Here is a 13911-nt window from a genome sequence, read left to right as displayed (position 1 = left end):
GCTCATCAGCGCCTTTAACAGCCTGTCGCTAACTCCATGCCTTATCTTTATGCCTATATTTAATCTAGATTGCTTCACTGCATGGGAGTCAGGCGACTCCGTGATCTTCAGCTGGGCCCAGGAACATCCAGAATGTTGCATATGCGATTATTGGCTGAATTATGAAGCTTGATGCCTAGCTATTTAAGTAATTATTGAGAAGTGTATGTTAACTGTTACGTTGCCGCATGTGATATTGCTATTCTTTGAAATGATTCAGTTTCACTTTCCATGAGTGCGGAGCGTGGTAGTAAGGCATAGAGAAAATAAAGGAAGCTATTCAGCGGTTCTCACACCATTGAGTGCATGGTATCTACTGATATTGGAATGCCCGAAAGCCTGTGGCTACCGGTGGCTAGCTGAATAGCTGGAAGTAAACAGCTCAGCTCACAACGCCACTATCTTGCCACAACAGACCCTTGCCCTTGGTTTTCCCGATGTTGTGCAGGCTTGGGGGTTATACCCGCAAGCCTTTTGAAATTAGCCCAGTTTTTAAGTTTAGCCCAAGGTGTTCTATCTTTCTTCAAACGTGTTCCGCCAAAAGTCCAGTATAAGAACATAGCAATGGTAAGCCCTTCATTATCCTGAGTTGGTGCATTATAACTCTATTTTCGTGTTAGCTTGCTATGCCAGCGTAGTCGAGGAGTGGATAACGAACTGCAGAATCATATCCTTGGAGAGAATACTTCATTCTCCAACGTCGTCCGAATCTGAAAACCCTTTCCCTTTCCTTGTTGTAGTAATAATCCTTTTTCATCTCACACACAACACCTGCATGCTTCATCAAGTTCAATGGACTTGCAGGGCTGACTATTCCTTCAACCACGCGTGGACATGGGCAATCGCCTTCACTCTCATCGTCGGAGGATATAGATTCGTAGGATCGACAAACCGCCCCGAAAAACAACAAGTGATATAGTGTGCCAACTATGACCAAGCTCACGACAATCAGAGGATAGCCGTAGCCTGGAAATACGCTCTTCTCATTACCAGTGCTCTTATAAGGGGGCACGACGTTGATCACGAGGATGGCGAGATTCAGAAGGATATATATGGGGGTGCAAACAAGGACCAGCGCCTCGACAAACCGTCCAGTGGGAGCTGGCTGTTGTCCATTCCCAGCAGAGTTGAGAAATTCATGTTGGTGCTTGAGTTTAAAATACCCGAATCCGAGAACCACTGGAGGATACATTAGATCTGGTATTTGTTCAGTGGCTGTCTTTTCAACTTACTCAGAATGAAACAATGGGTGTAAGTCTGTATGTAGCCAGCTAGGCCAATAGATTCAAGGGTACTTGAAATTGAAGCCGAGACAGCAATCAAGGCTACAGTGCCGAGCCAATGTGCAATCAAACCGCCCTGTGGAGACTTGAAGCGGAACGCATTCCGTTGCGATCTTGGCTTTCTGTCCAAGCAGTCATCCTTTTTGAGAAATTGCGACCACGGAAGAACTTCAGCCTGTCCGATAACCTGTTTTACTAATGAGCTTGTTAGCAAGAGAGTGTGTTGGTCGGTCGCCGTGGGATTAAGTGAAAATACCTCTTGAGAACGTATAGATGATGGCATTGAGACTCCCAAAAGCAGAGATGCTTATAACAATAGCCCACGCTCTTTTTGCTGTTGCCGTATCTCCACTGAGCTGGAGGGCAGAGAAATATTAGTCATATTACTACATGAGGATCTTTGAAATTATTCGACGTACCATGGGGGCGTAGTTGATATTGTCAGCACCGTCCACTTTTTCCCATGAAAGTGAGTTGAGCTGTAATCAGTAAGACACTTATCGACGAATTCCACAGGTTTGACTGAATGCTGAAGTAACTTACCGAGACAGCAATGACAATGAGATAAAGGGAACCAACAGTAACAGCAGCGGCGAGAAACCCTCGGCGTAGATTCTGCTGTTGGTTTCGAGGGATCTCTCCGGCGACGAAGGTAGCATTTTCCCAGCCCTCAAAACTGAAAAGAACAACAAGCAGTGCTTTGGCGAAGGAGACCTTGGAACGAACTTCACGTCGCTCAGCCCAATCCCCAGTTCTGTCCAAAGAGGAACCAGCACTGCTCTGACTGTCGAAGTCACGACCGAGTGCAGCCAGTCCAACAGCAAGTAATCCAAGTAGGAAGCCAATTTTGACCACGGCGAGAAACTTGTTCAATCTTCGACCAAACGCAGGACTAAAGAACTGTGCAAGGCAAATGATAGAAACGATTGAGACAGCGATATATCGCATGAGGTGCTGATCCTTCTTAATGTCATAGCCATTATCCTCTTTATTTGCATGGAGGCAAAGAAGAATCATGCGGCCGAATTGCTGGCTGTTGGTTGCTGAGTTGAAGAACATGATGAATGCCAGAGAGTAGATGATGTAAGCTAACAGACCATCACCCAGCAACTTCTTGTACCATGGAGTAAACCTTGCTGATGGGCCACTGGAACGAGCTCTTGTATCACCTGGTGGCAAATGTTGGAGCTCAATGTTTTCCGGCTGAGTATTCGCATTTGTTGGTGTCACGTTTGTTGGCGTATCAGCATAGGTGGGTTTCTCTGAGGATGTGATCTCATCGAGCTGCTTCCGTTAGCTTTCTCATGGACCATAAATAAAATAAGAGAGCCTCACATATATCAGTTCGCCGCCGTTGTACGGAAGAGCGTGAGCATATTGGAGATAGATGGCAGTGCTGTTGATATGTTAGTATGAGATGCTGCAAGTTGAAGGACGAACTCCCCACCTCATCAGGCAATACAGAAAACCAACAACAAACAAACCCAGCGTAATACTCTTGCTTCCTGTCAATTGGTACACTATAGCGGGGGATGTATAGATACCGGTGCCTATCATCTTGTTGACGATGAGCGAAAACACATCAAAGGACCCTAAACCTTCCTAATGAGGCGGTAGGTCCGTTTCACCATCAGGAGCACGTGCTTTGAAAGGACCAGGACCGTTGCTCATTGCAGGAATGTCATTTTCGGATGCCATGTTCTTGGTCCGTCATATGCGAACTTGACGAAAGGCTGTTTGCAGAAGATTCAAAGGAGTTATAGTAAAACTTTCAGTGAGGGACAATGTCACACTACTATCTTGACACAAAGGGGGCAGACTGATTATCAGTAGCCAAAGACATTGTGAATGTGAGGCACAACTTGCGAACCATGGACGCGAACCAGGCTCCGCCAAGACGTCCAGGCGGCTGAAGGCTTGGAAATTGTTTCCCCGTCCTCGAAGCAAGGAGGCCCAAGGCTGAGGTAATTGCAAGGGACACGGCGGCTCGACATTGTTTACAATAGTGGTGTCGCAATGCATTCCGAAAGGGATTGATCAGCCAATGCCATCGCGCCAAGACCTGCTAAAGTCTTATTTTATCACGAAGAGGAGAACTGTGGCTGGATTGATGAGACACTCATCACATTATCAAAGGAAGCTTGAAAATCAGGCTCCCCCTTCTCGCCCGGTCAGAGTGTGAGTGGCGTACTATGGCTGGCTGCGGGTTGATCAACTCCGGTCTCCAACTGTCACATTGGTCCTGCTGGGTATGACACGAAGCGCCGAGCCTACGTTGCCTTCGTATACCTGCAGTACACGCCATTATGACTTGAGCGCCAAGAACGATAGAACATTCAGCTTTCAGCCCAGGTTGTACTTTCAGCCCGTATCTGAAAAGTCGGTCAGGTCTGACCAGGCTCTTTAGGCAACAAGGGAGAGGGCTTTCCCAGGCCCGTCTATTTGAGTTTTTCACTTTTGACAGCAAATACTAATTAAAAGAGGAGATTCGAAAACGCGTACTTAACAGAAAGCGATCCAACTGGTGATATCCTAGCCGGCTGCGAAGTTCTTGTTCTTATAAGCCTCCGTTCTAAAGTTCTGCCTTGGATCGACATGGCTGTCATAACAGCTCTCCAAAAATACGTACGCGAGCATGTTCTGGTGACATGGCTGACTGAGACCTTTGGAGGACGTGACACTGGCGTTTGGTCCATCGAGGTAAGGAAAAGCCACCCTCTCATCCCCATAGTCCATTTTTTGAAACTGTGATGCATTGTCACAAATGACACATGGCTGAGAATAGAATTCCAGGAGCTTGTGGGCGGCAAGGATGGTACTTGGAAGGTCACTTCGCCAGAGGCAATTACAGAGGTAGGCTTCACACAGTCTGGAATCCATGCCAGTCTGACTTGAATTATAGGACCAACAAACTATATTGGCAGAAAAGTCACAGCCCAAGAGGGCACTCACTTTCGGCGCTAAGAAGTGATATGTTATACCTTGAAGAGAAAGGGATTATTATCGGAGAACATGAAGAAGAGGGAGTGTATTTTAAGCCAGTAATTCGTTTTATTCACTTTACAATCCTGTTTGATAGGCACATTCTCAAAGGCGTACAGACAAAACAGCACAATGGCAATGTTTGAGTGAGATTTCCAATCATTCGTTCGTGGCAGGTGGTTCAAGGTACTGATCTGTACTTTGAAGTAGCCTGACTCTAGCAAGTCCGCCGGTGTGAATTCCGTTCCGTTGATCACACAGATTTCACACATAGCCTGCAAGGCGGTGGGCACCTGTATCATAGGGAGCCTGAGTTACCCTGCCTACCAAGGCAGGCTTGGGCACGACATACGGTAAACTAACGTGGCATAACGTAAGGCAGTATATACTCGCTACACAGACAGCCACACCACAACAGAAGCTTATAGAGTACAAATAGGGCTTTCGTATGTAAGCACAACTGTTTTTCAAAGGTTTGCCTTTCAGTGAAACTGAGTACATGTTCGATATCTGAAGTCGGCATGTGGCCGTTGCCAAACACCCAGTATGATGTACGAGCTGCCTCCGCTGCGGAGAGTCTCGAGCATGGCCAAGAAAAGGTCTTCTCGGACCCGAAAGAACGATTCGAAATCGAAGTTGCAGAGGTAACCTCAAAAGGTACAGCCTCCGCCGCCACTGAAAGTTCAAAAGTTAACAAAGGAATAACTGACCTAATGTCAATTGGAGCAGGCATTGAAGAGAATTGTTTAGAAAGTGTCAGTCAGCTCGAAGAGCATATCTCGACATACCACGATCCTTCAATTTCTGCAAATTGTGTCGAGGACAGCCTGATCAAAAAAGAAAAGGCTTCTTTTTTGCAAGTATTCCAAATAACATAAAATACTCATAGCCTATATGTTCTAACTAAGCTCAGCTTATTAGAGCCAGCGTACGGATGGAGCCATCTCCCCATAACAAAGCCCGGTGCCATAAAGCTCTTTTCAGCCCTCCGTGCTTTCCCCGAGCTGTATCAATATATCTCAGCGTTTAGTAATAGAACTTTCCCTCGTGACGAGGGATTTGCTGGGTTTGACTCTCATACTACCATTGGTGGCGACGCAATTTGGACTTCATTTGGTACGTTGACTCACTCTGTACATCAAGGTCCAAAGAGAAAGTGTTGTACTGAACAGAAAATATAGAATCGTGTTACCTTTTGAAATACATTGATAGACGAGATGGAATTAAGCAAGGTGCCAATCCGTGGGCAATCCGCAATGCACTTATTTACCAAAAGGTCAATCGCATTGACAGTAGGACCTCTCATCTCCTAGCAAGACTCCCAACAGCAGTGAGCAGGTTACTCGGCACAAGTCTGCGAGAGTCTGGTGGTGGGGACTCAGTTTTCGTGCAGGATTGGTCTCACCTCCACACAACATGCTTTAGTAACATCAAGGACAATCTGCGCCAGTTTATCAACTATTTGGATCACGAAATTACAGACCTAGTAAGTTAATAATCCAAATTGTAAGGTAATAGAGCTGATATCTTCCTACTAGTTACACCGGGTGATTATGGCTGGTGTGGAACCAGAAAAGCTTAATGAGTTTGACAAGCTCCAAAGTACGGCTAGGGACTTCAAGGATCTTCAATATCTTTCTGATCAAATTCGAAGAGTTATCAGCATTTTGGAGCTCAACATCTTGACATTAGAAATCTTTCAAAAGAAAGTCCAGCATCTTATAACACTTAGTCCTCGTGCATCTCCACAGGCTGTTGTTCTCGAGAGCTTCTTGGAGAATCTGGCACGATGCCATACTGAACACCAGTTTGGTTTGCTGAACGCATCTTCGGTTCTTAAACGAGCGAATGCAACTTCTGATCAGGTATGAAATCTTATTCCGAAGGTCCCTTACAGGCATGGCTAACAACTTACAATAGTTGAGAGACACCGTATCCATGAGAAATGGAGAGTTCAACAAGACCAGCACAGAAATGACGAGTCGCAATACGTCTGCTATGTGTCACCTAGCCAACAAATCAGAACGAGAAGCTCACATCTTGAAGACGCTCACAGTCTTGGCATTGGTCTTTGTACCCGCTGGATTCGTTGCGGTATGACTCATTTAACTACTATCAAACATGCAGCTAATGTGTAGAAGGATTTCCTACAGATGGGCTTTGTATCTTTGAAGCAAGAGAGCCCCATGCAGTGGTCCGCAACACCTGACCTGAAGATCTACGCTATCCTATCCATTCCCTTGATTTCACTAACGATGCTGATATACGCGATGGTGGAAATGGTCCAAAGACTGAAGGAAAGGAAGTTGGAGGCAAATGGACATGGTGTTGTTTGACTGAGGATATATTTGAATCATCTATTAGCTTCACTTTGCAAATATTATATGGATGTGTAGAAAAGAAAAGGTTCCGTTGTATCGGTGAACGGCTTGGTGTAGTAGCCATTAATCCTCCTCCCACTCGCTGCTTGTTCCTCGACGAAGACGATTTAAATCTGGTAGTGGGTCAGAATGAAGGAGCCTGGAGGTAAAATATACAATCTCACCGTCATCAGTTTCCAGTAGGATTGTCATACCCTCCACCTTGAAGGAGTCCTTATTCTCCACTCCCGGAGTCTTCTGGTAGTCGGCCCCGAGCAAGATAGACGACGACGCATGCGGTGTCTCGCTCAGGCTTTGAGACTGCCATGCTGGTTGTGGTGGTAGTTGCCAGACTAAATATGATTCGTGCCTTGTAGCGTCGTTGTTGACGATATTGACGCAATGCTTGCCCGGAAAGTTCTCGCCGTTTTTGAATACTTTGTGACCGTCGTTCACTATACCGTCGTGTTAGCGGGTCTAGGGCGGGTTCTTAGAGGTACAGGAAACATGCCAACGATCACCAAAGGGCTTAGCCCTTCCAAGAAAATAACCATTGTCTTGGATTGCTCTATATTTGGCTTTCCTTCTGTTCTGTTCGGCGGAATTGAGCTCGAGTCAGAGGCGAATGTTGATCTTCGTCCATTGAGACTCGATCCGACAGGCTTATAGTGCTTGGGTTTATCGTCAGCCCACAACTGGATGTGTGATGGCTTTTTGTTGAAATCAGGTGGTTGACGTCGTTCCCTTGACAGCATTCTTGGTCTCTTTGGTATTATGGTTTCGACTGATGCTCTGTTGATCTTGTTAGTGCGGTAATAGAACTATGCATGGCGGCACCATAGATACCTGATAGGAGGGAAAATAGCCTTCTTGAAGAGTGTTCCTTGGAATAACAAAACATCTGTATTCTTGAGGTTAGAACATTATGCCACACAGCACTTTAAAGAGTGCCAAACGGGCAGCTACATACCTTCAAGAGACTCGAATTGGAAAATGAATACCTGGTCAAATGATTGTCGTTGACCGGGAAGCCCCATTATTGGTAAGAGTCTGCACTCGAACCTTCCATTACCGTTGGTCTCATCTCGGAAGAGGTAGGTGGGTGAAAAGCACCACCTCGACAACTCGACTATGGACAAGCCAAAGCATTAGCTTCCATGATCTGGATAAAGCGTTGGCAATTTACCTACCTCTTTTCTCCTGCACATCTACCTTTCCTCCTTGATCAAGCCCCCAAACCAGAGCGATCTCCAATGGGCCTTGCTTCTGTCTTGGAGTTCCTCGGAAGAGTCGTATCCGGCAAGGTCTTGGTTGTTCCTCGCGATGCCCATCGTGTTGATAGACCAGCTCTACAGTGATTCCTGCTCTTTCTCAGAGTTAGCAAGCCTAATATCAAACCAATCCGATTGACTCACTTGTCTGCAAATGAGACTATTGATTGGCCATTGTCCCATCCTAGCTCCTTGAACCCTGCCCCATCTGATAGATTGTGTGCCTTTACCGCCGGGGTGATCCGATCGCGCAGTGTAGATGGATCCATCAACTCCTTCTCCGCTCTTCCAAGCTCGTCAAACACTTCCCAGCAAAATGGTCTCTTTTTTATATCATGGCTCAGCATTCTGCGGATCAGTTCCGATAATGTCACCATATAATGTCCCTGGTGTGTATTGCGGAACATTTCTTGAAGGTCCTTCAGAAATGAATCAACACATTGTTTTAAGTCGGATCCTGTGAAAAACCCAATATGTTGCTCCTCGGCGAGTTTCTGGTCAAATGTCTCGAGGGTTTGTAGGTGTAACATGTGGATGAGAACCTCGACCATGATGCATCCCATTGACCACACATCGTAATTGAGAAGCACCTCTATGTCTTTTGGGTCGTCCTTGTCGTAATCTAGAGTTGGACGAGATTCCGGGGCTGCGTATCGAGAATCTCCTGGATTGTGAGGAACAGTCATATTTTCCTCCTTTCCGAGAATCTGGATAATAGACTGCCCGAAATCGGTTATCTTGAGTTTCCCATCCATAGTAACAAGGATATTTGCTGGTTTTAGGTCAAAGTGTAGACCGATAACAATTCCTTTATTGTTATCGAAGGGACTTTTTATCATCTTGTGAAAAACACTTAAAGCATAACAAACACCCTTCATCTCACTCCATAGCCAGTGATTGGGGAGTTGTTCGTCTGGTCCAAGTTTTGATGAACAGTTCCGGGGGCACTTCCTTTGTCGCAACACGTCATCCAGATTCATTTCGATAAATGGAAAAAGGAAATGTATCTGATCCTTCCATTTGTACGCGAACAAAAGAGTAATCATGTTTTCTGAGGCGGGCCTTTCGATTCGCGAAACCATGTCTAGCACATTGCGCTCCATACTCTTCAGCGGCGACTCAGAATCCTGTATCCTTACTGACTTTAGCGCAAATAAGAGCTATGCGAAAACGTTAGCATCAGGGTAAAAAACTTATTCCCAGCGGAGACTACCTTTCGATCACTCCCGGCATCAGTCCCTGAGGTAGGGTATCTTTCCACAACGAGATCAACGATCCTTCTATCCAGATATTCTGGAACTATCTCCACTTTGGTCATGACGCCGTAGAACCCTTTTGTTGATATTGGTTCCTCCCTAGAGTATGGGAACCTGCGAGATTCAGGAAGATAGCGGTAGGGGCAAGCCTCATTGTTTTCGATCTGGAAGGACATTGGGAAGAACATGGAAATGGCATGGTTGTAGGCCTTTTGGAAAATCAATCGATCAGGTTCTGTCTGGATCAAATCTTTTTTTACAAGCGCATCGTCCAGGATTGCGTTCTTGAGTACTCCTCGGGAGTCGAAGAATCCCCACTTGATCCAATAGTATATGAAATGCAGCTTTCCAAGGTATATCATGAAGCCGAGGATCCATGGGTGGCCCTGAAGTAGGGTTTTCATGCCTGAAATCCCCATTATATCCATGTCAACTTCCTTCGCTATTCTGCATTCCTGGCAGTTGCATTTTAGCAGGTCGTTGACAAATCGTCCGAAATAATTGTTCAGTCGCGTTCGAGAGAAAAACATTTTGGGATCCCTCCGGGCATATTTATCAAACGAGAGTTGCGAAAAGTCGATTGTCGGGTATACACAGTTGAGAAGCTCTTTGATGTGAGGTCTCTGTCTGCCTTCGCATGCTTGCACATTCTCACTGAGAGCGAGAAGGCGGTACAAATCCATGCCCAGTATGATCGCCCACTTTGGTTCAGATTGTACCCTGTTGATGCCCCGTGGGTTCGGTAAGCAGCACTGACTATTACTGCAAAGATGAGGCAAGTTAGCGGGTGCCTAGTGGAGTCGGAGTCAAAATGTACTGTAGTCCTGACAACTTTATGGAGTTGGGGTCGATCAAAGGATAATGTCTGTCAGGAATTATTGGAAAGACGGTGCAGTCGTATTAGAGTGTAGATGATGGAGCAGTCAGCAAAAAAGGGAAAAAGAGAAAGAGGGAAAAAGGGAGGAAATGGGCGTCTTTTCAGCGGCTTCAGTAATAAGGCTGTGTTCCTAGGTTAGTCAGCTAAGGCACCTAGCTACTGGCCACCAGCGGTAAAATAAGCAAAGTGATTATAATAGGTAGGTAGAGCCTGAAAATATTAAAAAATAAGCTTATAAGTAAATGTTCATATTATTAAGAATGTTTTAAATTAAAAGTAACTATATTATAAAAATAAAAAAAAATTAATATTATTTATTTATAAAGTATTTAGAATATTATTATATTATTTAAGAAATATTTAATCTTCGCTATTTATAATTTAATTTAATTTAATTTCCTATTATAGTTACATAAAGCGTCTATAACTACCTCAGTCTCGTAGCTTTAACTCATCGACAAATAGGTTACGCATAAAACCCTGCTTCAACTCTGCAAAGTCCTGTTTTTTCTCCCTCTCAATAATCTCCACTCTAGACTTTCTCATAGCTTTGGCCACATCGCTCCAGCCAAGGTGTTCTTTACCTGCAACGTCTCGCATGTCTTCTTCGACTTCCACATCAACCAGCTTACCCCCACGTTTCCTCACAATTCCGTCAATGATGACAGTGTCGACATTACCGATACTACTGTGTAGAACAATAGCAGCTAATGGGTCTTGATCGGCGGCGCAGAGCAGCTCGGGTGTGTTGGCGTCAAAGATGACCAGGTCAGCTAACTTTCCTTCAGCAATGCTGCCAAGTTGATCTTGCTTCTTGATCGCTCTGGCACCTTGGATAGTACCAAGATTGAACACATCCTGTACTTTCTTGGATATGCGTCGTGGAGCTAGCTCTTGGTCGATGAGTTTCTGGTTATACTTTGCCCGTGAGGCTTGCAAGCCAAGTCTCATCTCGTATACAATGCTTGAAGCCTGGTTACTGTGACAATCAATACCCAGACTTGACTGTGCTTGAGCCATGGGATAGTCATCATCAAGACAGACTGGGTTTCCTAGCGCCATTTGCATCTCTGTCGAAGGTGTACTGCTGATATGTGCTCCAGCATCCGCCACATCTTGAATACTCTCGACAGGGTACCCATTTGCGTGACTGAACAGCATCCGATCGTCCAACAAGCCCTGGCTTTTGACCTGCTGTATGACATCGCCCATGCTTAACTGATGGTTGCGAACAGCGTGGGCAGTAGCCAAATCGATCCCAGCCTCTCGAGCTGTTTGGAAGAGTTCTTGAACAACCTGTTCTGGCAGGAACCAAAGATCAAAAGCCAAGCCCATGGTTACTCGGCCGTCTCCGAAAGGAGCCTGAGCTCCGAACTTCCGCAATTCTTGCAGATTCCATGATGCGATCATTTCCGGGTTCATTTCGAAAGGTGACCATGAAGCGACACGAGCTGTCGGGCAGTATCCATAGACGCTTCGTAGACCTGATGACACAGTGGCTGAAATGGCAGTCTATGCTGATAGAACAACACAAGTCAGCATATTAATCTCATTATCGTCGCAATAGCCCACGGGATATACGTACCAGCACCTTGGAAGGTGTTTATATGCGAGTGGTCGACAACAGTTGTGGTACCAGCATTGATAGCTTCAAGGCATCCACCAAGCTGACCCCAGTAGATGTCTTCTTTGGTGTAATTGGATGACTGCAAATTTCCTGATGCCATGTAGTCGAGAAGAAGCTCGTTGGCGTGTCTCCCTTTGAGTTGGGTTTGCCAAAGATGGTGATGCGTGTCCACAAAGCCAGGCGAGATGATCATTGAGTCGCAGTCGATCAACTCTGCATTAGCGACATTTCCGATGTTTGAAGCAATCTTGATGATGCGATTGCCCTCAATGAGAATGTCTCTTTCCAAAGCTTGTACGTTGTCTTGATCATCGTGGATGAGGACCGTGCCACCTTTTAGCAGCAGCTGGTGGGACAAACTACCGTTTCGCATAGTGGAAGATGGCATTTTAGCAATTATTTTGGCTCAAATGGTGATGAGATGCGTGGTCAAACGGAATTCTAAAGTGCCTAGAAGAGACAAGGGGGCTGGTTATATACACAATCCATGACGCTATGGCGTTACCATCACACTTAACACGAGGCGACAGGAAGCTACACACACATTCCTTTGTCCCGTGGAGTCGCTCCACGGAGATTTCGCTATTTACGCGAATAAGTAAAATGCCGACAAACAAGTACGACAATAGCGAATAGGCGCTCGCTAGTTCGGGCGATCAGCTGTGAAACGGGCGTTCGCTTGTCAGTTGGGCTGGGAGCTATTCCTAATGAGTCACTTCGTGATTGATAATAAGCTTTCACTCTTCCGACGGAGATTGTTTGTCTCGGAAATACTGTTGGTCAGCTCGCCGCTTCGGCACCGACATACACAATGCCTCAAAATTGATGGCTAAATGGAATTTACAGTGACCTATTCAGGCAGGTAGTTTAGGTCTAGCCTCATATTCATTTTATCGATCATGACTACGAGACTAAATTTATGGACAGGCATGGGGGTTAACATCATACAGTAACAAGGAAACATTATAGTGAGTGACCGTGATTTTCACTTCTATCCTACAGTGTATTCTGTGATTTTGTGTTTCCCAAAATAAGGACTTGAACCCTATCCATATTGAGGCTACCCAAACATTCCCACTACCTTGATCCTTCCAAGTTGTACCAAGAGACTGCAGAATATCAGAAGTTCCACCAAGGTGAAGGACACTGTCGAACTAGGAGAGCCCTCTTCGGTTCGTTTGACAACCTGGGACGGGATTCTTTCGCCAACCAACATCTCTTCGGGAGATCTCGCCGCTTCAGGGGGCACTGCTGTACTAAGAAAGGTCTCCTGAGATCTATTCGGAGATCTCGGAAGACAGGGGGCCCCAGTGGCGACAGTTTGCGGCTCGGTCGGCAGCACTATGCTAATAGTCAGTCATCCCATCGTCATGAGTCTTCAAGGCAACTGGTTAGGATACATACGGGAAGCCAGAAGGGCGGATATTGCGCATCATGAAAGACTTGCGGCCCTCCATGACGTCGGAATAGGCTACTGAGTAGGCATCACTGTCGCTGCCATTGCGGCGGACTCTGCGGCCACCATGTCTTCGACTGCTTCCACAACACATGTTGATAATATGGGTTGGTTAAAGGTGAGGTGAGTTGTGGTTGTTGTTGATGTGAGTTGAAGTTGAAGTTGAAGTTGGTTTGCGAAGAAGATTGCAAAGGAAGACTTGTGTGTGCTGAAGAGGAAAGAAAAAGAAGACAGGAAAACACGATCATCCTGTCTTTATATACTGATCAGAGATGAGAAGAGTTTTTCAGAGCTTTACAGAGTTTGCGATAGTTTTCATGCTTTCTAGGCAGAAATGATAGTATTTTGATATGCGCGCATTTTTCTGCTGAACATAATATTAGACTCTAGCTGACTTGGGGGTATAGACAGAGGATTTAATTAACTTAGAATGAGGATTTCAAAGTCTATGTAATCAGAGCAATGGGTTGCCGTGCGATGCCAGCAATAGAATTCGTTGCTCGCTTCCTTCCAACCTTCTATTACTATGGAAGACGGCTGGGAAAGGGCTTTGGTCACCAATCAATATTTCTGCCAATACAATACGATGGAGTCTGGAACCTGGAGTCCAAGCAACTGGTAAACATGGCCCATAGTTAGTTTGAAAGAAGCACCACTTCAACATACTACATCTCGAAGGGTTGTACATCCAATCACTGTATACTGCCTCTTCACAACTTATCGACATAGGCTTGAGACCGATGAATACATTGTGTAAACT

General features: G+C 45.5%; 5 protein-coding genes across 5 annotated transcripts; 1 reads left to right on the top strand and 4 right to left on the bottom strand.

The window, feature by feature from the left end:
• Positions 1 to 107: 107 nt before the first annotated feature.
• On the bottom strand, positions 108 to 2381 carry FGSG_07814 (uncharacterized protein; the record flags this gene model as incomplete). Its single annotated transcript, XM_011329337.1, has 7 exons — positions 108 to 179; positions 457 to 510; positions 983 to 1236; positions 1272 to 1517; positions 1579 to 1678; positions 1742 to 1801; positions 1866 to 2381. The coding sequence occupies 7 exons, from the start codon at positions 2379 to 2381 to the stop codon at positions 108 to 110; spliced, it is 1302 nt and encodes a 433-aa protein (XP_011327639.1).
• A 2444-nt stretch (positions 2382 to 4825) lies between these two features.
• On the top strand, positions 4826 to 6640 carry FGSG_07813 (uncharacterized protein; the record flags this gene model as incomplete). The annotated part of the gene is made up of 6 exons (XM_011329336.1): positions 4826 to 4961; positions 5226 to 5420; positions 5486 to 5790; positions 5843 to 6169; positions 6225 to 6398; positions 6458 to 6640. 6 exons carry the CDS (start codon positions 4826 to 4828, stop codon positions 6638 to 6640), a joined length of 1320 nt encoding a protein of 439 aa, XP_011327638.1.
• Positions 6641 to 6792: 152 nt separating this feature from the next.
• On the bottom strand, positions 6793 to 9721 carry FGSG_07812 (uncharacterized protein; the record flags this gene model as incomplete). The annotated part of the gene is made up of 6 exons (XM_011329335.1): positions 6793 to 6824; positions 6880 to 7119; positions 7635 to 7793; positions 7855 to 8030; positions 8080 to 9095; positions 9149 to 9721. 6 exons carry the CDS (start codon positions 9719 to 9721, stop codon positions 6793 to 6795), a joined length of 2196 nt encoding a protein of 731 aa, XP_011327637.1.
• Positions 9722 to 10500: 779 nt separating this feature from the next.
• On the bottom strand, positions 10501 to 12083 carry FGSG_13230 (uncharacterized protein; the record flags this gene model as incomplete). The annotated part of the gene is made up of 2 exons (XM_011329334.1): positions 10501 to 11567; positions 11654 to 12083. The coding sequence occupies 2 exons, from the start codon at positions 12081 to 12083 to the stop codon at positions 10501 to 10503; spliced, it is 1497 nt and encodes a 498-aa protein (XP_011327636.1).
• Positions 12084 to 12755: 672 nt separating this feature from the next.
• Positions 12756 to 13245, bottom strand: FGSG_13229 (uncharacterized protein; the record flags this gene model as incomplete). Its single annotated transcript, XM_011329333.1, has 2 exons — positions 12756 to 13041; positions 13100 to 13245. The coding sequence occupies 2 exons, from the start codon at positions 13243 to 13245 to the stop codon at positions 12756 to 12758; spliced, it is 432 nt and encodes a 143-aa protein (XP_011327635.1).
• Between the last annotated feature and the right edge of the window lie 666 nt (positions 13246 to 13911).

The sequence above is a fragment of the Fusarium graminearum genome, chromosome 4 (assembly GCF_000240135.3).
Source record: "Fusarium graminearum PH-1 chromosome 4, whole genome shotgun sequence".
Classification (NCBI taxonomy): domain Eukaryota; kingdom Fungi; phylum Ascomycota; class Sordariomycetes; order Hypocreales; family Nectriaceae; genus Fusarium; species Fusarium graminearum.
The sequence above is the reverse complement of the archived record's forward strand: the minus strand, read 5'-3'. Positions and strand labels throughout refer to the sequence as shown.